The sequence below is a fragment of the Hypomesus transpacificus genome, chromosome 3 (assembly GCF_021917145.1).
Source record: "Hypomesus transpacificus isolate Combined female chromosome 3, fHypTra1, whole genome shotgun sequence".
Lineage (NCBI taxonomy): Eukaryota > Metazoa > Chordata > Actinopteri > Osmeriformes > Osmeridae > Hypomesus > Hypomesus transpacificus.
The window spans coordinates 14,361,205-14,385,396 of record NC_061062.1 but is presented as its reverse complement, the minus strand read 5'-3'; the positions used below and the strand labels follow the sequence as shown (position 1 = coordinate 14,385,396).

The 24,192-nt window shown below is 49.7% G+C and overlaps 1 protein-coding gene across 2 annotated transcripts; it reads left to right on the top strand.

The window, feature by feature from the left end:
- The first annotated feature begins 345 nt into the window (after positions 1 to 345).
- Positions 346 to 23,567, top strand: ddhd1a (DDHD domain containing 1a). Of its 2 annotated transcripts, XM_047045970.1 has the most exons (13): positions 346 to 2,006; positions 3,223 to 3,399; positions 7,885 to 7,986; positions 11,851 to 11,979; positions 12,558 to 12,705; positions 15,191 to 15,300; positions 15,836 to 15,942; positions 16,048 to 16,310; positions 16,565 to 16,640; positions 16,792 to 16,941; positions 17,073 to 17,310; positions 19,702 to 19,902; positions 20,072 to 23,567. In XM_047045970.1, exons 1-13 carry the CDS (start codon positions 1,187 to 1,189, stop codon positions 20,254 to 20,256), a joined length of 2,706 nt encoding a protein of 901 aa, XP_046901926.1. In that variant the 5' UTR covers positions 346 to 1,186; the 3' UTR covers positions 20,257 to 23,567. The 2 variants fall into 2 exon arrangements, with proteins under 2 accessions (XP_046901926.1, XP_046901936.1); XM_047045980.1 differs by lacking the exon at positions 7,885 to 7,986 and having other exon boundaries at positions 348 to 2,006.
- The last annotated feature ends 625 nt before the right edge of the window (positions 23,568 to 24,192 follow it).

The window sequence follows — 24,192 nt, the reverse complement described above, 5'->3', positions numbered from 1 at the left end:
TTATGTTGCTATGGAGTCAGTGACCTGTATGTCTACTGCGGAATTTATTGGTTCCATGAGTAGATTGCGTTACAAACCTTTTATTTACGTATTTCTCGTCAGAAATGTGTTGCTTTCTCTCTAGCTTTCTGACAAATGCTACCCTCTAGTGTTCACCGAGTGGGACCCCATATTAGCCTGTAAACGTAATGTAAACTGGTCTCAATCGTCATACTGTTTTTCTCTGGTTGAAAGTAAGAATTTGCCTCTATCTAGTGGACATTGTTTGACACTACAATGCAAACGCTATTAGCTAAAAATCCCCAACTCACATGAGTCGTTGGGACGGAATTTGGACATACGCCGTTGTAGCTTGAAAAAGTAATATACTTTTTTTGACAAAGTTACGTTTTGTACTTCATCACTAGTGACATCACTGCATCGCTTTAATATTCGCGTAACTTCTACGTGCGCGTTCACATTACAAATCTTGCGATCTCTCCTTTAGCAGTCTAGAGTTGCCAGGCAGAAGGTTAATGGTACACAAAACGGGAGATTCAGTCACTCGATGCCCACCAATAACAACTACGTCTTTGCGTTATATATTCAAGGACAGGGAAGATCAATGGTCTGCAGGTAGAAATATGGGTTTGGCACGAGAAGAATTATATAAAAACAACGATGTGACACTTCGGTAGAGGAATACTTTCCAACCAGGCAACCCTTCAGCTGTCACGGAAAGAGGTAGGGTAGTTTGCCAGCCACGCACTTGATTCATCATGCAAGCCGGTGGGTCAGAGGGAGACGAAACATTTTGAAATTCAATCCAATGTGACAGTAAGGAGAGAATACTGTTAATGGTGAAATTAACACCACCATTGAAGAGGGTCTATGATCGGTCTCAGCAAGAATGTGTCTTAGTACTACAGTTTTAGCAAGTGGACAGTAGAGGGAAGGGACTGTACGAGCTTGTGTCCTTGCTGCTTCGATTCTACTACTTAGCCAGCTTTAAGCTAGCGCTAACTAGCTTGCTAGTCAACTGTGTTTTGCAGCTTATCGTGTCAATGTAGCTAGCTAGCTAGCTTGCTAAACTATTAGCCACTATTCATAAAACCTATGACAACTTGTTATGCTGCGTACTGCGTGACGTTGTATTGGTTTGAAACACCGACTGGTGGATTGCTAGCTAGTTGGTTGCTTAATAGTTATGAACAGTTATAGAAACAAGGCATCTTTTCTGAGCTCTACTGAGAGCCCTAATAGTAATAACAAAGGCTCAGCTGTCAGCAATAACAATCAGGAGTGGGACTTGGGAAATGATGTGTTTGTGTGCTGTTACGAGCAACCCATGGGCGAAACGATGCAGCCCGGGATGCACTCTGTTCAGGCGGGCCTGGACAGACACCTGCCGCTACTCCGCAGCTCTCAGGACGGTATGATGCTGGGCTTGGAGAATGCCTTCCCCAGTTGTCACAACCAGAATTCCTCCGCAGCCTACCTCGACACTGGTCTGGACTACACCGTAAATGACAGGGATATTGGCGTCCCTCTGTTTGAGAGTAGAAAGCGGACTCGCTCCAACAGTTCCAGACACCGGTATGAGGTTGTCACAGAACTCGGTCCAGAAGAAGTGCGGTGGTTTTACAAAGAGGACAAAAAGACTTGGAAGTCGTTCGTTGGACACGACTCGTTGAAAATCGAGGTTGCATACCGTAAATTCTGCGAACTGAACCCTGGAATAAAACGCCAGGGCACTGCAGGCACGGAGGTGAAGGGTGAGGAAGCGCCTACCAGTGGTGTAGAGGTGACAAACGGGGGTTTCAACGGAGTTGAGAGAGGTGGACCGGTTCCTGTGGAGACAAGAACTAGCAGTGTGCATGGAGACACTGGGTCTGTGGAAAGATCCACCTCTACGGACGAAAGAGACCTTGACAACATCATCATCAACGTAGAGGCTGTCTGTGTCAGGGGGGGCCTGTATGAGGTGGATGTCAAAGAGAGAGAATGTTTTCCTGTTTACTGGAATCGTAAGTATAAAAACACACCCTCTCCACTTCAGTAGTCACAACTATATCATGATAAGTTTAGGGTTTTTTAGTGCGTAACTCAGTGCTGTCAAGTCAAAATAGGAATTCATATTTTCCTGCCAAACCACCAGGCAGCCAGGCAATGCCAGATGTTGTGTTTTGCATAATCCAGTCCTAATTCCTGCAGCCCAGCCGGGATGACCACCCAACATGGACTAGTTACTACACAGATTACAAACCCTTTCACTTAGGCTAACAACCTAGGCCTATAGGGTTAGGAGGCACTGTCAGGGAAAATACTAAGTAGGCCTTCAAATGGGTCATTACAGATGCTTCCACCAATGCTGTACTGTAGCTAATAGCGACCCTGGTTGCTAGGCTGTTAAACAAGCTAGTGAGTATCTCTCTGTCCCTGGTCTTCCACCTCTCAAATAGACCCATTTACAACAGCCAGCCCCAGCTAGTCCTTCCAGCCTGGTGGTGCCTCTCTTAAGCTCTGCTGGAGCGTGCTAAGTAGGCCTATTTCATGGAGGTTTCCAAGAAATCCGCCCGAGATAGATTGAAACAAAGGTGAAGGAGCTCGCCAGTTTCTAGAGAGCCCCTGATTACCAAAGCCGAGTATTTCCCCTTTTGTGTGGACACACCACAGTCAGCCACACAGGCAGACTTCATCTGAGGCTGCAAGTGACAAGAGTCCGTCTTTCACTGCACCCATCCGTTTTAGACTGTCAGTGACAACGCTGCTAGCGGTCTGTCAGTCTGTTGTCGAACAATGTCTTTTGGCTGTTTTCTCTGACCTCCTAGATTTTTGCATAACCTTGAAAAAAAAGAAAGACAGTATTATCGTTTTTCATGAGGGAAAGTAAAGGGTTAGTCGGTCTTAAAGCATTCTTGACACCAATTAGAATTCAGGGTTGCGAATGCCCAGTGCTCGTCACTGGAGAATGATTTCATTTTATCGCCATGCTGTGATTAAACTTGGCCTCTCTCCACTCAAGTCTCAGAGAGATCTCTCTGTTGGATTAGCCTTCATGGCGGATCCACAAAGGAGCCGTCGTAAGGCCCGCTTCACCGTGGTGACCACGGTCCGGAGCTTCTCGCAAAAGAAACCCACCCACCCTGATTGGTAGCATCTACCCCCCTCTCTCTTCTCCTCCTCGTTTGTCCCCCTCCCTCCCGTTCCAGATGCTCCTCTCACTAGTCTCTCCCTCCACAGAGCAGGACTGCATCCCCGTCATGCGGGGCATGTGGTTCATCGACGGCACCTGGCTCCCCCTGGAGGAGGACGAAAGTGACCTCATCGAGCTGGAGCACCTGACCTCTTTCCGCGGCCAACACATGCAGGACAGCTTCGAGTCGGACGTAGTAGCCAAGACCGTGGACAGCAAAGACGGTGAGACACCGGGGGAGGCGTGGCCTATCCCAGTCCCGTTCACCAGAACAGCTGGACCTCCAGACTGTAAGGTACCCCTCTTCAACACCTGGGTCCTGGCGAGCTAACGCAGTTAAACGGCTGCATTAGGCCTCGACACTGCTCCACTCCCTCAGCGTGGTTTGGCAGACTTGGATTCCAGCCCAGCATTTACACATCTGACTCATTGAGCTCATTAAGCTCTCCATTGATTTGATTCAATTGTTTTCGTCCTGGACTGGAACCCAAACCTGCACCCTGCCGTAGTTCCCTAGAACCAGTGTTGAATAGAGGACCTCTTTCTCTCTCTCTCAGTCTGTATAAGAAAGCTCCAGCTGCTATTATAACCGTTAACCTAATCAGTATTCCAGCCAGACTCTCCTCCTAGAAGACATCTATAATGCAGTGGAATAGCTTCGGTGTGAGTCTACGTACGTTCTCTGAAGACAGCTCCTGTCCGGCTTGGTTAGGGACTCTTTGGCCGTCTTTAGGCCTTTTCAGTGCCGTGACAAATACGCTGAGTCATCCACCCATAATGATTAGCGAACATTTCCCTCCAGATCAGGCAGCGTGAACGCAGGTGATGTAATGCTTGTGTCGATTGTGTTTTGCGCCAGTCCAGTGAGGATCCTTTTCTGTCCGGTTTGTGCTGTGTGACTGACACGCGTTGTGATTCAGCCCCTGTCATAGCCTGCTCGTGGCTCTACAGAAGGGAAGGGGAGATGGGAGGGGTTGCCGAGGGAAGGTGTCTCAAGGCAGATAGGATATTTCCAGACGGTGAGAAATGTCTTCCGTTGGGAAATGTTTTCAGCAAAGATATGAGCTGGGTTCAATCACAAGGTGTCACAAAGGGAGAGAGACAGGGTGCTGTTGCTGTGTGAGAGGGGGGAGGAGGGGGAAAAGAGTGATAGAAGGAGAGACTTCTCAGTGCTATGCCTGGAGGGTACATTTTGGTGAGATAGAAGTGTGTGTGGCAATACTCTGCAGTCTGCAATGATCTGGCTCCGATCCAAGCCTCAAGATAGTCTTTCTGTCTGTGGCTGAGACTTTGCCAGTTCCCTTCTGACCCGAACACACACACTCACCCACACTCACCCTCGCTCAGATACCATACATGCAAACCAGAGTGATAAGAAGCAACTTCATGTTTGAGCACAGGGATTGATTGGCTCATATTTGAATTCAGATGAATCTCTGTGTGGCACAGTCTGGAGATGAGCCCCACAGGCTACTCTACTCTCATCCGTGTGTCTCTGGCTGTGTTTGATAGGGTAGAACCAACACCCTTGGACACATGGCACAAAATACTATCCAGAGGAGCCACGGTCCAACACATGTCCCTAGAAGGGCTTGTTGTCAGCTTTCCAGTTTGTCATCTGGGCTACAAGCGTCCAGACAGGCTAGCAAGGCCCAGGGTGGAGGAGGGCTGTGCAGGCTGTTCGTCCTGGGTGGTTTGGCAGGCTGGTTGCTCTTGTCACCAAACCTCCCGTGTGTTCTCAGCTGCCCTGGGCTCAGCCACAGGCCCTCACGGAGAATCACATGATGATCAGAAACTCAGGAAGGTCACTCCTTCCCCTAACTAGACAGTCACACACACACACACACACACGACTACGCACACTTAAATACACACATGCATACACACACACACATTTGCACACACACACGCACACACAAAGGGCACATGAGTCATATTCAAATAGTCATTGGTGTTTGAAATACGATACAAGGGCTTTGTGACATTCTCACACACACACACACACCCCCAGACACACATTTCACGTGTAGATAAACTGCCACGTCACATGACCTTGTCCTGTTGACTTCGGAAAATGCATGCATGGTTGCACTCTCCGAGTTCCTCTCCGCTCCTTCACTTCACTGCATTGTCCTTCGTGGAACTGTATGCGTTCCTAACACCTCAACACAACACAGTGTTCCAGAATGATCCCGTCCTAGTCTGTCAGATTAATAATAGCGCACTGAGACAAGACACCCTAGATACCTTTTTAATTGAGAATGTTTTTCTCCCTGTCGTTGGTGAGATGTTTATCATCCCGCATTTCTTAAGGATGTGTGTGTGTGGCCTTTTCAGGCACTAGTACCATCCTCAGACCTCCTCCACCACCATTGTCCTCTCTGCTTCCCTCTCTCCCTCCCCCCTCTTCCTCCTGCCGAGAAGCAAATGAGGCAGAAAGCTGATGCCAGGGGAAGCCATACAGGCTGCTATCCAAGCATGAGATCAGAATGCAGGCAGGACAACCTGTATGCTGTTACAGCAGTATGTCCTCTCCCTCCCCTTCCACCCACACACACAGCCACACACACTTCTTTCCTACGGCCCAAGTGACCACTATTGACTCGAACACACACATTTGGCATTACGTAGACATACCACAAGGCCTGCGTGCGCGAGTCTGACTTTGCCACGTTGTTGGCAGTGCGGCGGTTGCCAGGTTTGCCAGAGACATGTTGACAGTTCGATGATGCGGCGCATGGCAGCGCTGAGGACTCTCCCTGCTGAGCCAGTAGATGTGGTGACGAGAGACACTTAAGACAGGAAGTCAGTCTCACAAGCTGGGCTCCCCCTGCAACGTCTGTTTGTTGTGTGTTCGGTGAATGTGCTAATGTCTGTTCCCAGCCATTGTTTGATGGCAAACATTGTCACAGGAGGGTAAGATCTAGTACACACGCACACACACCAGCTCCATGAGGCTCCATGCCCTTTGAACTGTGATTACACGCTGAATAGGGCAACAATGAAAGAAGATGGGCATGTGCATTTGTGTGAGAATGTGGGTGTCATAGAGAGGGTGGAAGGTGTGTATATGTATGCGGGAGGTGAGCAAAGTGTTTAAAGGTGAAATAACTGTAAAGAGATTTGCATGTAGACATCTCGTGACATGGGAATGTCCCAGTTCAAGGGTTTGGCATGCGTTGACATTTCAGTCCGATCATAAGTCAACACGCGTACACAGCAGTACCACGGACCTCTCCCTGGAGGATGTGATGGGGGTTCCAGCCCTGCTCCAACATGAAGCCAGAGCTCCCAGCAGACCAGCTCTTATCTGGTGTGTAATCAGAACACCATTGTTGTTGCAGCAGGGGAGCCCACACTAATGCCCCCCCCCCCCCCCCACTCACGCACACACACACACACACACACTACATGCTATCTAGGTCTATGAGCACAGTTTCACTTTTCATGTATCCATATTGACTCTCGCTGTCCTAAGCCAACAGCATGTACAGTATTGAACCCTATGATCAGGCCTTCAACCACAGATCATTAGAGCCGATGGGAGTTTATCAGCTGTCAATCTGCATTAGCATGGCGCTATATGGCAATATCACGGCACAGAGGAGAGACAGTGGTGATTCCTTTCATTCATGATCCATGGTATCCTGCCTCCTGCAGCCCTTCCAGAGGGGCAGAGGTAGCCCTCCTCCCCACCTTGGAGCCCTGCTGCGTCACACTGACCCCCTTCCTCCAACCTGACAACCCTGGTGGAGTCAGCAGGTCTCTGCTGAGTGAGGTCTCTCTCTCTCTCTCTCTCTCTCTCTCTCTCTCTCTCTGTATCCTACTTAGCTCGGTGTTTTTTGTTTTTGTTTTTTTACAGCCTGTCGCTTTTTCCGTTTAGCCTGCACTTTTTAGCCCCGACATTAGTGGTCGTATCAGTCGTAGCCAAGGATTAGCCCTCGATAACTAGCAATCAGCGCTATTTATGACTTCTATTTATAAATCTGAAAATGGAAGCTGAGGGAGAGACTGAGAGTAGAATAGGAGGCTTTTGTGACTGGTTGGAACAGGAATTTATTACTGCTGGCTTCCTCTAAAATGACTTGGTCAAACCACAATGACTGAATTATACTGCATGGAGAAGAAACCATTTTGAACCGACAGAGAGAAAAAGCTAGGCCTATGTCATACTATTTTGTTCTGAGGTACTATTATGTACTGTTACTACAAACTATTGCATACATGAATGTCATTAATAATGTCATTTTGTGACCATTTTGTCTTGATTCCTGTAAGTTTTGTGTGTTTGACATGAGGTATATCTTTAACTGATCAAAATGTGTGTCTGTCTCATCATTAGCAGTCTCTCCTTTGATGGGCTGGTCAAAAGCCAAGTATGTTAACTGTGTTACAATTGGTCTCTGTTATGTTAAACAGACATTAAACTAATTACAGCGACAAATTGTAACTTTCTTTCCCAAAAGTATAGACCCTATTGAAGTATAGTAACTAATAAAGATTGGCTTTAATAATATAATTAAGATGTTACTCTAGCTGTCTTTGGGGGCATTTATCAACTAGTGTTGCGATTGGCTAGCAGATCTGTAACAGACCGGTGGACCAGACCACAACACTAGTTGATGAATGCCCTACGTGAAGAGGTGGTGGTATCATTGTGTGTGTGTGTGTGGCAGGCTCACCATGACTCACTTTCTCTTGGTTGTTAGTTCTCTCCCACCTGCCTCCTTTCTACCTCCCCTTTCTGTTCAAATGGAGCGGATATCAGACGAGTGCTAAAACTACATGTCACAAGCGCAAGCGTTGCCAAGGTACTGTAAAAAAAAAGAAAAGAAAAGCTAAACGCCAGCAATTTTCTACACCTTTCTACCTTTGTCATAGATGCTGCAGCTCCCCCCCCCCCCCCGCCTTTCCCCAACCCCCCCAGCATAGATCCTTGCTTTGAATTGAACTGGATCCCTCTCTCCCTCTTTTTTTCTCACTCTCTCTCTCTCTCTGGCTCGCCCAGCTGTTCCCTAGACCCAGACTCAGTTGGACTTGGTTCCAGTACAACAGAGAGCTGTAGTACTTCCCTTATACTTCCTATAGACACTGGGCCTACTGGTTCAGACCTCCCTTCTGTGGGCCCCAGTTTGTCGTTGCTGCTCTATTTGAGGACTCCCTCCAGTCGGTCTGTTAGGAGGATCAGTCCTGTGGCTAAACCTTCTCCCTCCTCTTCTTCTTCGCTCTCCCTTTCTCCCTCCTTTTTTCTCTCCTCCCTCCTCCTCTTTCTCCTTCCCTTTCAAGGCCCTCTGTCCTCTACTGATATTTCAAAGGGTCAGAGACCCTCTCCTCCCTCATCTCCGTCTCTTCCCTCCCCTCTCCCACCTCTCCCTCTCTCCTCCCGTCCTCCTCGCCTCTCTCCCCACTCCGGCAGTGGGATCACATCTTAATGAACCTCCACTACTAGCCCAGCTGACGCTGCCCCTCGAGGCCCCAGAACAACAAGGCCCTCGTTGAGAGGCAGAACAGAGGCTCCACTGAGGAGCCAGAGAGCAGCAGCCCCAGCCTGGCCTCCCTTGCCCTGCTCTGCTCTCTGTCCTGCCCCTGCCCTGCTCTCTGTCCTGCCCCTGCCCTGCTCTCTGTCCTGCCCCTGCCCTGCTCTCTGTCCTGCCCCTGCCCTGCTCTCTGTCCTGCCCCTGCCCTGCTCTCTGTCCTGCCCCTGCCCTGCTCTCTGTACGGTCCAAACCCACCAGGCTGTGGAGGATGAGACCCCTTTCTCTCTGTAACACCGAGCAGAGCGGTCTTCCGGATTTTTCCGGGGGACCATTCTTGGAGGTCTTATGATCCTCCTTAAGTAGTGCAGCTTTTAGTAGACTCCGTACTACACTGGTGAGGATATAAGGCTGTAATGTGTGTCAGGCCAGCCGTGTTGTCACCTAAGAGTGTCGAACACTGAGCCATTTTGACACACTGCTGTAATTAATTTGAGCAAAGGAGCTTTGCCCCGGTTTAAAGGCACCATTCCATCTTCCAGGAAACTACACAAGATATCCTCATCTACTACTTCCTTTTCCCTTCCTGTTCATTTTTCTCTCCTTCGCTGTGTCTCTTTCCCTGTATCTCACTCTCCCCCTCCTCTCTTTCCCTCGCTCACACGCTAGCCCTCCATCCCTCCGCCCCCTTTCTCTGGCCAGAGTTGGAAATCTCCCCCAGTAAAACCTCTTAACCTCTTGCGACTGACTAGATCCTGTGCGTGCTTTGATCCCTGTTATCCCCCCTCCCCCCTGCTCGCCACCAGGCGCAGATCAGCGCTGCCTTGCACTGTAAACCAGGATGAGTCTGACCACGGCCGCCTGTGTCACTTCCTCATTGACAACATGCCCTCTGGTACGCCAGCCAAGCTGGTGTCCTTTGTTCAAATGTTTTGGCACGTCGGTTTAGCCGTTACAGGACATCCTGTTTTACAGTGGACTGAACGTTCTGGCGCATCGAAATGAGTCTGAAATGGCTCCTCCTTTTGTTCTCCTCCTTCTCCTTTCGACACATTCACAAGTGACGGCATGCACCACGATTTAATCCGCCAGACCTGTCGCTAATACGAAGGAGCGGAGGGAGAGAGGAGGGAGCTGCTTCAGACCGTTGAGATGCACCCTAGGTGTGTGTAGTAGTTGAATGGGCTCTTCTCCCTTCCCCTCCAATGAGTAGACCAGATGGACTCCTTGCTGTGGACAAGCCCTGTCGTCGTCTGTAGTGTTTTAGTGGTTGTGAAGCATGTTTTTCTCTCCGAGTGGCGTTCCTTTGAAGCACTGCAATGATAAATGAACTCCTGACTGCCTAACTAACCTCGACCATCGAGCGAAGGACCCACTGCACGGTCAAATGATTTTTCCCTTTAGGTTTGTGTAAAAGGATTCCAATGGACAGTCATTTTGTCCAGAGCTGACAGCTATCTTTTCTGACAGTACTTCCAACTGCCTCTTTTCTCTTTTCCTTCACTGGGAGCTACATTCTAGCCTATTACCAGGATCGCTTGTTCACACTTCAGCTACAACACTGACCCTACGTCAAGGGTTCATTTCTCCAGTGAGCCGGCCCACCCCTGCTCATCATCCCCTTCTCAATGTTTTGGGCCTGATTCACTTTCCCCTTGTTAGGCTGCTGAGGGGAGATTAACGGAGGTTCACGAACCTGAGCTCCCATGACTGGCCTTCACTACCTACCCCCACCACGCCAATCAGTCAGCCAGTCACCCTCTCCTTGATTAGATTAAGCCAGGGACTGTTAGGCCCTTTGCCCTAACCACCATGTGTCTCCCATTGAGACTCACCCCCCGCACCCTTGCTGCCGACCCCTAAGGAGAGGGCAGGTATGAGAGCGTGAACATGGGGCAGGATATGGGGTGGGATAGAGGCTTGGGCTAACAGGCTAGCTGCAGCCGCTCCCGTGTGGTTGAGGCTGCAGTGTCAGCAGTCACCAGGACACCCTCAGAGAGAGTGGCACCGCGGAGAGGGAGGTCGGACGTGCTGCTCATGTCAAGTGGCCCCTCGTCTCCTCTCTATCTCCTCTCTCTCTATCTCTCCCTCCCCTCTCTCTCTCTCCCTCCCCCACGTTCTCTCTCGTCTATCTTTCTCAGAAATCTCCATCCTCTCAAGCACTTTCTCTCTCTCTCTCTATCTCTCTGGGTCACTCGCCCTCAGGGACAAACGAATGTACCAGATAAGCGAACAGAGGGGTGTTGAATCACTCTGGCTGCTTGCTCAGCGCAAACAGGAAAGGATCGTAGAAAACACACGGCAGCATAGCTGTCACTTTGCTGTCTGCTCTCGTCCGCTTTTGGGAAACCCGTTTGTTGTATCCCATCGCATACTTCTTATTTATACGTTTCCCAGTCAACAACCATTACCGTTCCAGAAAATCACAGAAAGTTCTGGAACCTGCTGGCCTCTGAAGCTATTTTCTTGCCGTTTGGCCTCCTAATCCACCCTGATTGGCTCCCAACACCACAGGGGACGGTTGACAGTGCACTGGACCAATGCCAGGGCCTCTGTATTTCACTTGAGGAAGCCTGCTGTTCCTTTTACCGTAAAGACTCCAAAGGGATGACAAGCCCCCCCGCCCCAGACATCCATAGGACCAGTTCGCCGCTCACCCAAGTCAACCGGTTTCATTTATCGTTCATGTTTTCAGTGACGAGTGTCCTGATTGGCTCCCTCTCTTTCTGTCAGCCATGTTTGCTCTCTTCCTCCTCCTGATGCCTGTGCCCGGTCAGAGACGGACACACTGCTCCTCCATGGACCGGCTGTGCCGCATGTCACCACCAGCACGCAGGCTGCAGGCAGATGGATGAGAAAGACTGGAAATATGCTGGATTGTGTGTGTGTGTCTTGTATTCCAGGTTTGTGTGTGTCGTGTGCGTGTGTGTGTGTTCACTGTTGACAGTGGAGATCAATGCCCTTGCTTGCATTTGATCGAGCACTAGATTAGAACAATTGCTAGCTGTCTTTGTTGTTCTGATAGAGGCGAGAAATGTGGTGTCGGTTCAGCGTTCTGTGTTGTCCCTGTCTCCACTTCCTCCTTGATCTGCTCATCCCTCACTCCATCCATCCCTCTATACCCGCCTTTTTGTTTCTCATTTCTCCACCCAACCCTCTTTGTCCTCCATTGATCCCTCTCTCCCTCCCTGCGTCCTGCAGCCGTCCACAGTCTGAAGCTGAGCAGGACCCATGTGGACTGGCACAGCGTGGACGAGGTCTACCTCTACAGCGACGCCACCACCTCCAAGATCGCACGCACCGTCACCCAGAAACTGGGCTTCTCCAAAGGTCAGGGGTCGCCCGCTCTCTCGCTGTCGCTCAGTCTCTCGTTTGCTCGCGCTCTCACTCGTTCATACTCATATTCAGTTATTCACTCACACTCACTCAGTTTCGGAGTCAGATCACAACCAGACACCTTGCAACCTGAACACTAACCCTAACCATGCTATGGTAATAATCATAGATTTACTCCTCTATGGCTGGGGAGCCGTGTTATAGTCAATTGTAACATTTTTTTATTTATTGTGAAGTCTGTCTCTCTGACGTTTGACTGGATCTACAACTTCCCAGCTCTCCACTTTATTTCATGTGTGTGGAAATTAGGAAGAGAATCCAGACTGAGTTATCTCAATCTCCTCCGACACACAGCCCTTGTAGCCAGAGCAGATCTCCTGACGCTGGGAAATCCCTGTCCAGACCGCAGCCGTGCTCTGGCTCTTGTCATGGTGCTCTGGAGCCTCAAGGGGGAGGAGGGGGTATAGCTCAGGGGTCAGAGCATCTGACTGCAGATCGAGAGCTCGCAGGTTCAAATCACCCCTGTACTGTACGGCCAACATACGGTGAACGTGTGTGTGTCTCCCCCCCAGCGTCCAGCAGTGGGACCCGGCTCCACCGCGGCTACGTGGAGGAGGCCTCCCTGGAGGACAAGCCCCCCCAGACCACACACATCGTCTTCGTGGTCCACGGCATCGGACAGAAGATGGACCAGGGGCGCATCATCAAGAACACTGGCATGTAAGTGTGTGTGTGCAAGTGTGGGGTTCATGGGAGTTTTGGTTATGTGTTTCGAGGATGTGTATGGGTGTAGTCTCTCTTTGTTTTTTTGACTTTGTATAGGCATGTGAAGAACACATGACTCCCAATTAAGCTCTGGTCATGTGATGGTCGTGACATGGTATTACTGCTGACAGCAAGTGCACACATCCACTCACTCTTGAGAGTCTACTGCCCTCTGATGTTCTCTGCCATGGAGACATTAATAGTCATGGAATGAAGTGAGTGTGTGCGTGTGTGTCATGTTCCCAGTGACCATGTGACCGTATCGGTCAGGTGTTATTACCAGACGCCGGCCTCACCTGTTGTCTCCCAGCTTATGACGACCTGGTTGGCTGCACACTCAACTTTTCCAGGAATGCAAAGTCACGGCTGTAAATAACCAGGCCATCGCAACATTCATTTGAAACCTTTCCTCCTGAATCCAACACTATGTAACAGAACCTCCGCCCCGCCCTCCTCTCTCCTTGCTAAATGAAGTGGACTGGTCACAGCACGAGAAGCATCTGTGATAGAGATAGAGAGTTCCCATTAATGGCGACTGAGTCAGCGATTAAGAGGTGTTGGACCAGACCCCACTGTTGGTCTCCGCCCCCAAACAGCCACATCTCGTGGGTGTTTTTCGGGACGCTAGCCACTCTGACGTCTGCAGTCTGTTTTTAGACTCCCATCGCTCCACCTGTGAGGGTGCTCTTTGTCCTCTGACCCTCCTCTCTCTCTCTCTTTCTCTCTCTCTCTCTTTCTCTCTCTCTCTCTCTCTCTCTCTCTCTCTCTCTCTCTTTCCATCCGTGCCTTCTTTCTGCTCAGCTGCATCTCTCGCTTTCTCTGTTTTCTCAAAAGGTTGACCTTTTGGAGCGGACCCTTTCAGTGGTAGATAATTGACTGGTTTAGCCTGGGGACTTCACCGGGTTCTAGCGAGGGCGTACTTAATAACAGGGCAAGATGCGTGCAGACACGCACACAAACACTCTCCGGAAACAAGACAGTACGTGTTGTAGGAGTCTTAAGATATTCACTCCGTCATTTGACAGCGGAAGCATTATGGTAAATTACATTTGTTTCAAACACACTGTTATTTTTACCGGTGTATAGCTAGTCTGCCCCTTTAAACAGCTTATGAATGACTGTTTGCTTGCTGCTACGGGCCTATATATAGGCTTGTCCTGGCTGGTGTACAAGTACAGCGGTACTATCTGGCCCTGGCCCACCCAGCGTGAGTGAGTGTGTTACTGTGTGTGTCCGTGTGTGTCTGGGAGGGTTAGAGTTTGACCTCTCTGCCAGGGGCTTAGGCCAGCTAAGCAGGTAAAGTAGACCAGGCCAGGACGGCCAGGCCTATAAGCCCCGCTTGCAGCCCGCTGGATTACAGGGCCCAGGAACAGCAAGTCCGTCAAAGAGGAAATATCACAGCTCTGGTTAACCCAACCAGCTGTCTTTTCCTATGCTCTCGACCTCTTTCTCGCTTCATCTTTCGAACCACTTGGAGGACACGTCACATCAAAAGCCTTGTTTTCTACGAGGGGCCGTGCAGGACTTTGGAGCTCGTACAGCCAGAAGTGAATTGCTCATGACGCATATCTGTACGCGCGTGAGCGTTTTTCACGTGTAGAATTGGTATGTCATTCCAGTCGTGCATAGGGAAGGCATTCTCAAGTCAGACCAGATAAGCGAAAACGAAGAGCCTGCGGGGTAGAAACAATTCAAGTGGATGCACACCCCCCTTCAAACATCGGGAGTGCTCCGTGCACATTCTTTTGTCGCGTCTCGTGTAAAAGGGCGCCAACTCGCCTGTCCGTCATACTGTAAATGTATGCACTGTAGCCGCCTGTTTTCCCCTAGTCCTCCTCCACACCCATGTTTGAAATACAGGAAACTAAATGTGTCTAACCAGATCCAGCGGATCGCTTCCTAGTATGATCCTCTTGAAATGTTTGAAGTGAAGGGCTTTAGGTTAAGATACAAAGGCGGCACTGTTAACGAGTTCACCTGCAGTAGCAAAGTTGATTTAGCCAGCGCTAGGCTGCGATGTAGCCCGTTAGTGTGGCATTCCTATGGGCCGAAACTAAGTGCACCTAGCCCACGCTAGGCTAGGCTATAGTGCTACGCAGCAAACGAGTGAAGGCTCATTATCATCTCCGCCACTGGCCAGTTCGCCTAAAGGTTACAGCCACCCCCTCTAAAACAACCTCCCCCATCTCCCTCTTCACCTCCCTCATTTGATTCCTCCTCCTACCTCCATCTCTATCTCCATTCTAATGTAATCACTCAGGGACACACACAGAAGCACAACCAATGTTGGTTGCAGTAGAGGATGATTAGCTGACCCATACGAGGCCTGTTTAACCTATTCATTCTGACTGTGTGTACTTAAGTACTGGCATGAAAATGTGCTGTGCATTTGTAATGAGAAATGTGGTTCTGTATACCTAAAGTGTGTGTGTGTGTCCAGGCTAAGGGCTGGCGTGCGGAAGATGGAGGAACAGCACTTTTCCGAGAACACGGAGGAGCATGTGGAGTTTCTGCCCGTTGAGTGGCGCTCCAAACTGGCTCTAGACGGAGGTGAGCTTGTGTGTGTGTGGTAGAGACAGGCAGAGCGTGTGTGGTAGAGACAGACAGAGCGTGGGTGGTAGAGACAGGCAGAGCGTGTGTGGTAGAGACAGGCAGAGCGTGTGTGGTAGAGGCAGAGTGTGTGTGGTAGAGACAGACAGTGTGTGTGGTAGAGACAGACAGAGCGTGTGTGGTAGAGACAGGCAGAGCGTGTGTGGTAGAGGCAGAGCGTGTGTGGTAGAGACAGACAGAGTGTGTGTGGTAGAGACAGACAGAGCGTGTGTGGTAGAGACAGGCAGAGCGTGTGTGGTAGAGGCAGAGTGTGTGTGGTAGAGACAGACAGTGTGTGTGGTAGAGACAGACAGAGCGTGTGTGGTAGAGACAGGCAGAGCGTGTGTGGTAGAGGCAGAGCGTGTGTGGTAGAGACAGACAGAGTGTGTGTGGTAGAGACAGACAGAGCGTGTGTGGTAGAGACAGACAGAGCGTGTGAGAGAGAGAATTGTGGTCGCGTTGTACTGAGCTTGTTGTGTTGTGGGTGTGTTGTCAGACACGGTGGACTCCATCACCCCTGACAAGGTGAGAGGACTGAGGGACCTTCTGAACAGCAGTGCCATGGACATCATGTATTACACCAGCCCCCTGTACCGCGACGAGGTGACACACGCACGCACTTCAAGTTAGCCGGGAACGCCAAAACTTTAAAACCAACATACAGTTAAATGTCGTCGTCCCCCCCACCCCCCCCCCCCCCCCCCCCAGATCACCAAGGGGCTGACCCAGGAGCTGAACCGCCTCTACTCCCTGTTCTGCTCGCGGAACCCCGAGTTTGAGAAGAATGGGGGCAAGGTGTCCATGGTGTCCCACTCGCTGGGCTGCGTGATTGCCTTTGACATCATGACGGGCTGGGACCCTGTGCGCTTCTGTCTGCAGGAGCACCAGGACCTGGAGCAGGAGCTGGACCTGCGCTGGATCAGCTACGAGGAGAGACACCTGCTGGAGCAGCTCCGGCTCACCAGGAACAGGTGGGACAGGGAGAGAGAGGGCTGTGTGTGTGTGTATGGTTCGGGTTAGGGCTTAGAGAACTTTTGTTTGTGTGTGTGTGTGTGTGGGTGGGTGGGTGGGTGGGTGGGTGTGTGTGGGTGGGTGGATGGTGTGAAAAGAAAAGATTGAGACATCCCGTTAATAGCTATTAATGTGTCACACGTGACCTGTCTTGTCTGTCTGTCTGGTCATCTTGTCCATTTGTCTGTCGGCCTCCTCTCCCCTCCCCTCCCAGGCTACGAGAGCTAGAAGACAAGCTCCAAGGCCTGGAGGCCTCCAAGCCCTCCGCCCCCCCAGCTCTCGGGTTCAAGGTACGATTCTGCCCATGGGTACTGAGCTGAAGAGGGGTCGGAACATTACAGACCCACCCCTGTGGAGAGAATCGCTTGTTGCTGCTGATGAACAAGATAGACCACTGGTATTGACACAAACTCTCTCTCTCTCCCTCCTTCTCTTCCCCAGGTGGAGAACTTCTTCTGCATGGGTTCCCCCCTGGCTGTGTTCCTGGCCCTTAGAGGGATCCGTCCAGGGACCAGTGGATCCCAGGACCACATCCTGCCTCGCGCCATTTGCCAGAAGCTCTTCAATGTGTTCCACCCCACCGACCCTGTGGTAGGGCACCCTCAACTAGCGCACACACACACATACTGTACAAACATCATGAGGCCAGACTCTCTTAACACGCACAAACACACAAATGACCCTCAATATGCATGTGTGTGTGTGTTTTTTCCTCCCTGCAGGCCTACCGACTGGAGCCTCTGATCCTGAAGCATTACAGCAACACCTCCCCGGTCCAGATCCACTGGTGCAGCGCCACCAGCCCCACCCCCTACGACCAGATCCGCCCCACCTTCCTCAACCCCTCCAAGGAGCCCACGTCGGACACGGAGAGCATCCCCAGCCCCAGCACCTCCCCCGTCCTGCCCCGCAGGCACTACGGGGACTCCATCACCTACCTGGGCAAGGCCAGCATCATGGGTAAGGCCAGCATCATGGGCAAGGCCAGCATCATGGGTAAGGCCAGCATCATGGGTAAGGCCAGCATCATGGGTAAGGCCAGCATCATGGGTAAGGCCAGCATCATGGGTAAGGCCAGCATCATGGGTAAGGCCAGCATCATGGGTAAGGCCAGCATCATGGGTAAGGCCAGCATCATGGGTAAGGTCCCAGCATCATGGGTAAGGCCAGCATCATGGGTAAGGCCAGCATCATGGGCAAGGCCAGCATCATGGGTAAGGCCAGCATCATGGGTAAGGCCAGCATCATGGGTAAGGCCAGCATCATGGGCAAGGCCAGCATCATGGGTAAGGCCAGCATCATGGGTAAGGCCAGCATCATGGGTAAGGCCAGCATCATGGGTAAGGCCAGCATCATGGGTAAGGCCAGCATCATGGGTAAGGCCAGCATCATGGGTAAGGCCAGCATCATGGGTAAGGCCAGCATCATGGGTAAGGCCAGCATCATGGGTAAGGCCAGCATCATGGGTAAGGCCAGCATCATGGGTAAGGCCAGCATCATGGGTAAGGCCAGCATCATGGGTAAGGCCAGCATCATGGGTAAGGCCAGCATCATGGGTAAGGCCAGCATCATGGGTAAGGCCAGCATTATGGGTAAGGCCAGCATCATGGGTAAGGCCAGCATTATGGGTAAGGTCCCAGCAGCATGTGGGAGGCCAGGCGACCTAGTTACCAGCTTTTTTTCTTTTGCAAAATAAATGAGTGTTTGGCTTCCACATGTAACCCTCCCACTATAGGCTCGTAATATGCACTATGCTCCTTACAATAGTGGGGTACATTCAAATGTAATAACGGTCTAGGGTGACCTGTGATTATCTTTGCTAAATGACACGTGACACAAATGGCTCAAACTAGTGATGAAATAAACGTGGATTAAATCAGGACAGACACAGAATCTATGTTCATCCATATATTGATCAACATTATTTTGGTATACAGTTATCACAAAGAAAACCACAATATGAAAAACAATAAACCACCCCAGGGTTTTTCTTTAGTATTTTGTTAGAGTTCGGTTGTTAGCAAGCTTGCTATGGTGGCGCGCTTAACGTTGGAGCTCGTAAAAGATGAATTGTTTACTGTGCAAAGTACAGTCAATCCACGTCTCACAGAAATGTCAACACAAACCCGCTCCAGTTGCCGTCGACAGTCCGGTCTCGCCAACTCCCGTCCACCGAAAGATGCCACCGGAAAAAAATAGGTCACCGATGCTCCAACACCAGGCAGCCGCCCCTCAACCTAGCCAACCTCCAACAACGTGGTTCTGTCTCCTTGACAACCAAACAAAGTCCTTCACTCGCCCTTCTCTTCCGGGTCATTCTCTGAACTCAACAATATATATAACTGTAAATCTTAACATCAAATTACATTTCCAAAAGAACAACATATTTCAAATTTAAGGAAATAAAACAAGTGATGACAATCAAAATAACTGATGGAGATCAGGTTATTGCACACACAAAGCCCCAGTAAAAGCTTGCTTATTGTGTTGACTCTGATCCTGACTGGGGTCTGGAGCCCATAACTGGGCACATTTCATTTCCCTCTGAGCTTAGCTCCCCCAGCAGGTGAAATCCATGCCCCTCCTCCCCCCACCTCTCCATACACCCCCCCATGACGCAGACATGTCGAGACCCTGTCCCCTCGTTAGCCAGCGCAGTGTGAGCTAGCACAGCCGCAGCAGGTGAACAAGGCATGTCACAGCAGGCGTCTGGTGACGTTTGCACGGCCTATAATTAGCCCAGCTGTACCCTGAGCTACAATTCTAGAACCTTCTGCACCTGCCTCATTCTTATTCTGCTCGGCTCTGGACGGCAGAAACTAATGCGGGCAATATTGCCATCTTGTGGTGGGAAGAGCTTATGCAGTGGTAGTGTGTTTATGGTGTCAAGGGGGTGAGATGGCTGAGCGGTTAGGGAATCGGGCTATTAATCAGAAGGTTGCCGGTACGATTCCCGGCCGTGCCAAATGACGTTGTGTCCTTGGGAAAGGCACTTCACCCTACTTGCCTTGAAGGGAATGCCCCTGTATTTACTGTAAGTCGCTAGTAAGTTTACTGTAAAGTAAATATTTATGGACACCTACAGGTCTGTTAATCACTGCCTTCGCTCTCCCTCTCTCCTCCTCTCCCTCTCTCCTCCTCTCCTCCCTCTCTCCTCCTCTCCTCTCTATCTATCCTCCTCTCTATCTCTCCTCCTCTCCCTCTCTCCTCCTCTCCCTCTCTCCTCCTCTCCCTCTCTCCTCCTCTCCTCCCTCTCTCCTCCTCTCCTCTCTATCTATCCTCCTCTCTATCTCTCCTCCTCTCCCTCTCTCCTCCTCTCCCTCTCTCCTCCTCTCTCTCCTGTGTCTCCAGGCGCGGCCAGTATAGGAAAGGGCATCGGAGAGATCCTGTTCTCTCGTTTCTCTCGCTCCAGCAGCCAGCCCTCAGTGTGCGGAGGAGTGGAGGGAGGCTCCACCTCCGAGGGGGAGGAGCCCAAGAGAACTGTGGACAGCCAATCCGCAAACGGGCTCTCCGCCCTGTCCCAGTCCACCTCCACGATCGCCGACACGTCACGTAAGTCCAGCTCTCATCACCATAAAGTTATATTTATATACACAGGTTGCTCACGGGCCCTGGGGATCCTCATGTTATTTAAAAATACAAATAAATACTTCAAAGGTAATCTTTCTCAAATTAGATGTTTTTTTTTTTTCTTTGTCTCGTTTTGTCTCCGCCCCCACAGTGGAGCTGGACAGGCGCATCGACTTTGAGCTTCGGGAGGGCCTGGTGGAGAGCCGCTATTGGTCAGCTGTGACTTCGCACACAGCCTATTGGTCCTCGCACGACGTGGCGCTCTTCCTGCTGACCTTCATATACAAGCAGAGGGACCCGCCCCCGCCCGCGGAGGACAGCCCCGAGCTAGAATAAAAACACACACCACCTACTGAAACGCACACACACGCACACACACACAGTCAGAACGCTACCTTTCTGCCGTCTGACTCTAACTCCCTCACTCTTTTTTATACTTTACTTCGACCTGCACTTACGCTAACACACGTGGACCTTGTATCTCGGTAGGAGGGGGTACACATCTGTTCACCCTGAGGGTGACTTGGTGGCCCCGAGGAGGTGAAGGAGGGCCAGCCTGTGCCTGTGAGACCGGTCCCACAGCGAGCTCTCTGGAGCATGGGACCCAGCTGCAAACCTGGGGATCTGGGGCTCCTCCTAGAGGCGGGAGGGAGAAGCTCAGCCCAGACCCAAACTCCCATCTCTGTCTCTCCCATAGACTCTGCGTAACGGAGCTTGTGCGATGCACAAGCTTGCAACTTCCAGTGTAACTTCTCTCCCTCTCTTGCTATCTCTCTTTCTCTTCTTTCCTTTTCTCTCTCTGTCCCTGTCTAGAACTCTCTGCCTCTCTCTTTAACAACCTTTCCATTTCAACATTACCAAGCAAAACTCAATGCAATTTCCTAAAGGGGTCAAAATATGATTTACGTATTTGAATGTTAATATATTTCCCTTTCAAATGAATATCGAATATTTTGTTTTTATTTAGCTACGTTTTTTTAATTCCGTGAGGACAATACCTCTCTTTTTAGCACTCCACCATTTTAACACGGTGTACAAAAAGAAAAGGAAAAAAAAATAACCATGATTATCGTTATCGACGATTCGACGGCAGTAAATCTTTCCACCATGTCTTCTGTCCCCCAGCTGGGTTGTGGTCAATGTCAGCTAAATTGGATGGTCTCTCTGGCCCCAGGTAAAACAGTGGCCTCAGTCTAAAGGTCACCTGTTTCACCGTGGGTTTTGGACCCTGTACGGACATCTGTGTGGTGCTGAAGCTGGTGAAAGGATTCATTTGGCTTGCTGTCCACCTCAGTATGTGACGCAACTGTTGGGATTCTCCAACAATGTCATGTTCTTCATGTACAGCCGAGTAGTAACCCAAAGCAGATAAAACCCTTTCCTCTACGTCAAGTTTGTAGTTTATGCAATTTAAGCGTCCAATCGAAACAGATGGACACTATTTACATTAAAGTCATTGGACGGGGGGGGGGGGGGGGGGCTATCACTCCAGAGCTTTGACTCCAGCAGAACTCTGACTTTTCCTGTTTCTCTGAGACCTTGAGAAGATTGTGGGACCTCAGCGAACCTGCAGGCACTAACACGTTTACATGGATACCCTGATTACTAATGCATAGAGAAGATGTATCATTATTTTTGTAAATCTCTTTTTGTGTGAACGCGACAGGATTCCAACAGGTGGCCAAACATCTTAGTCTTTAGCCTGCTGCGTTGCTACATAGTGGCTAAGTTAGACTGACCATTAGAAGTTACTAGGGCATTTTTTATTGTGTAGAAGATCTTTGAGCTGTTCTGAAGTCAGCTTTCAACTCTAGTCCAGAAGGACAAACCGCTGGGTAACACCCAGGCAAGATATGCAAAATATGTGAATTTGTTTATGGCTGACGAAAGAGAAACACAAAGCCTGGATGGTTTTGCATGGGGATCGTTGGGTTCTTTTCATGGTAAATAGATGTATCTGAGGCATGGTAGAAAGAGTGCCAACACTTGTCACCTGACAACTATAAATGTATCGTTTTGTAGAATGATAGGAATGAAAAATGAAATGGAACTAACCTCAAATTAACTGATTTCCTGAATATGTCCTGAGTTTTGTTGAGTTTGAGTTTCCTCCAGACAGATGCGTGTCCAATTTCTGCCTTGTCATTTGGGGTTGTAAAAGATGGTTGTTTCATTTGCTGTGATACAAACACCTGCTAATGGCTGCAAACTAAGCTAAGGGCTTTACCACGGTCCCCTTACTACAGATAATCCAGGGATTGATCATGGAATAAACTGGTTGGGGATCATGGCAGACGCATGTGGGTGTGTGAGAGAGGAAGGTCTAACTATCTAAAAGAACGAAGACTAGGATGTCAAGAGGACCAGAGAACTGAGATTAGAGTTGTTCTGAACCCATGATTGACTGAATAGGCTACGTGTATGTGAGGACATGAATGCAGGTGGACCTTGCATATATTTCTCTAATGCTATGAATTGCACAGATCTGCTTTTAGACATTACTGCTTGGTGTCCTTTCTTTGTTTCTCCGTGGGCGTGCTACAACTGGACGACAGGCGCAGAGAGGCAATAGACAGTGCCTCTATTCTAACATACATGGAAGTATAAAAACACAAAACAAACCCTTGCTGAGTGTGTAGGCTTGGGACATGTGCAAAATTCCTCGCACACCCTCCGTCCTGGAGATTACACTGATCTGACTATGGCTCAATTGGTAACAGCTGCAATGGGAAGTGCATGCTTTCACCTATGAGATCCTGTTAGATCAGGGCTTACCTCATGGAAGGCATCTCATTTCTACAGGATTGGAACACAGCCCCGGTGTGTCACCTAGGGAGGTTGTCAACGCTTCCGTTGCTGTTGTATTTTGAAGAGTTAGAAAATAAGCTCCGCTGTTGCGTTGGCATGTCAGGATGGTGATGGGGTTGGAAATGTGTGGGTGGAGTTTCAGGACTAATCACGGTCAAATATTTTTGTATTTAAGGGAAACTGGCTTTGCAGACATGAGTTAAGACATGACTTATAACATGCACAAGCAGTCACTGAAAACACAGGACGCAATGAGAGAACCGGATCATCTCTCCACAACACTGAGAATAGAATGACAACCATGTTCATGCACAGCTTGATAGTCACTTTTTGGTGACGTTTTTGTGTTGTTTCATATCAGCCTGTGTTCTCAGTGGTGAGGCTGTGTGGTATATGTAGGCGTTCTCAAACACCAGGGGGAAAGGGTGTCGTCACCTCGGTTCTGTGGTCGTATCATTGTGGCTGATGGTGGGCCGTAAGCCACGGGGAAGGCCAAGCAGAAGGGCTGCTCCAGATTTGTATATGGTTTGTTTTCACTGAGCTGTCAAAGTCGTTTTCAAAGCGTGATGGGTCGCTCTTGGAAGCGGCCTCCTGTCCTTCAGGTGATATGAACTGTATGAGGTTTCTTTCATCAAGGAGTGTCTGTGTCTCTAAGTTGAAAGAATCTTTTCATTACCAACATGACTGTTACTTTAACTCTGAAATGATGTATGCTGGAAAGTGATTGGCTGTCCCCAGAGCTGTGCAATAACCCATGCCTGTAACGGATTCAAACTGCCATCCGGAACAATGTATTTATTTCCTTTTTAATAAAAATATTCTTCTTTTTTTGCATACAATGACTGTATTCTTCTTTCCTTTCTTCCATTTCTTACATCTGCTATTCCTAACTTAGTCTGTCAAGGTCCCAAGGATGATGTCAACACAAGTCTGTGTCTGGGCAGTCTGTCTGGACTAGAGGTGCTGAAACGTGTGGGTGGATGTTTGGTAGAAAGACATCCTCTGCTTGTTAAAGAGAAGAGATCTCCTCTATCACACTCCTGGAAATGTTCAGAGCACAATAGTGGTGTGTGTCGGTCGGAACCTTTAGAAGGGATTCTTTCCGAAGGGTCACACACTGGCTTTTTATTGGATGTATCCAGACAGCCACAGCTGATGGGTTGCTTATGAATAGTGCTTTGTGTGGACTCCCTGTATTGAATGCTTATCCGTGGCCCGGTTGTAGGTTATTAGCTGGACTTGAATGTAGTTCAACCAGTGCTGCAATTGTCAACACAGACTCAGATGTGCTCGGTTAAATGGGGACTGAATTGTATCGACAGACTGCAGTTTAGTTTTTCTCCACTAGGTGGCAATGACCTTTTGACAATAAAAAGCCAAACAATGGCCCCCGTTGACCATCTGTTCTTGGGAGACCCCATTTCCAAATCCACGTCCCTCCACTGTCCATAATTATCATCTGAC

Excerpts from the sequence above, each read along its gene's own strand:
- ddhd1a (XM_047045970.1), top strand. The coding sequence starts at position 1,187 with ATGAACAGTTATAGAAACAAGGCATCTTTTCTGAGCTCTACTGAGAGC. Across the intron at positions 2,007-3,222 it reads TTTTCCTGTTTACTGGAATC|AGCAGGACTGCATCCCCGTC; the intron begins GTAAGTATAAAA and ends CTCCCTCCACAG. Across the intron at positions 17,311-19,701 it reads GGGCAAGGCCAGCATCATGG|GCGCGGCCAGTATAGGAAAG; the intron begins GTAAGGCCAGCA and ends CTGTGTCTCCAG.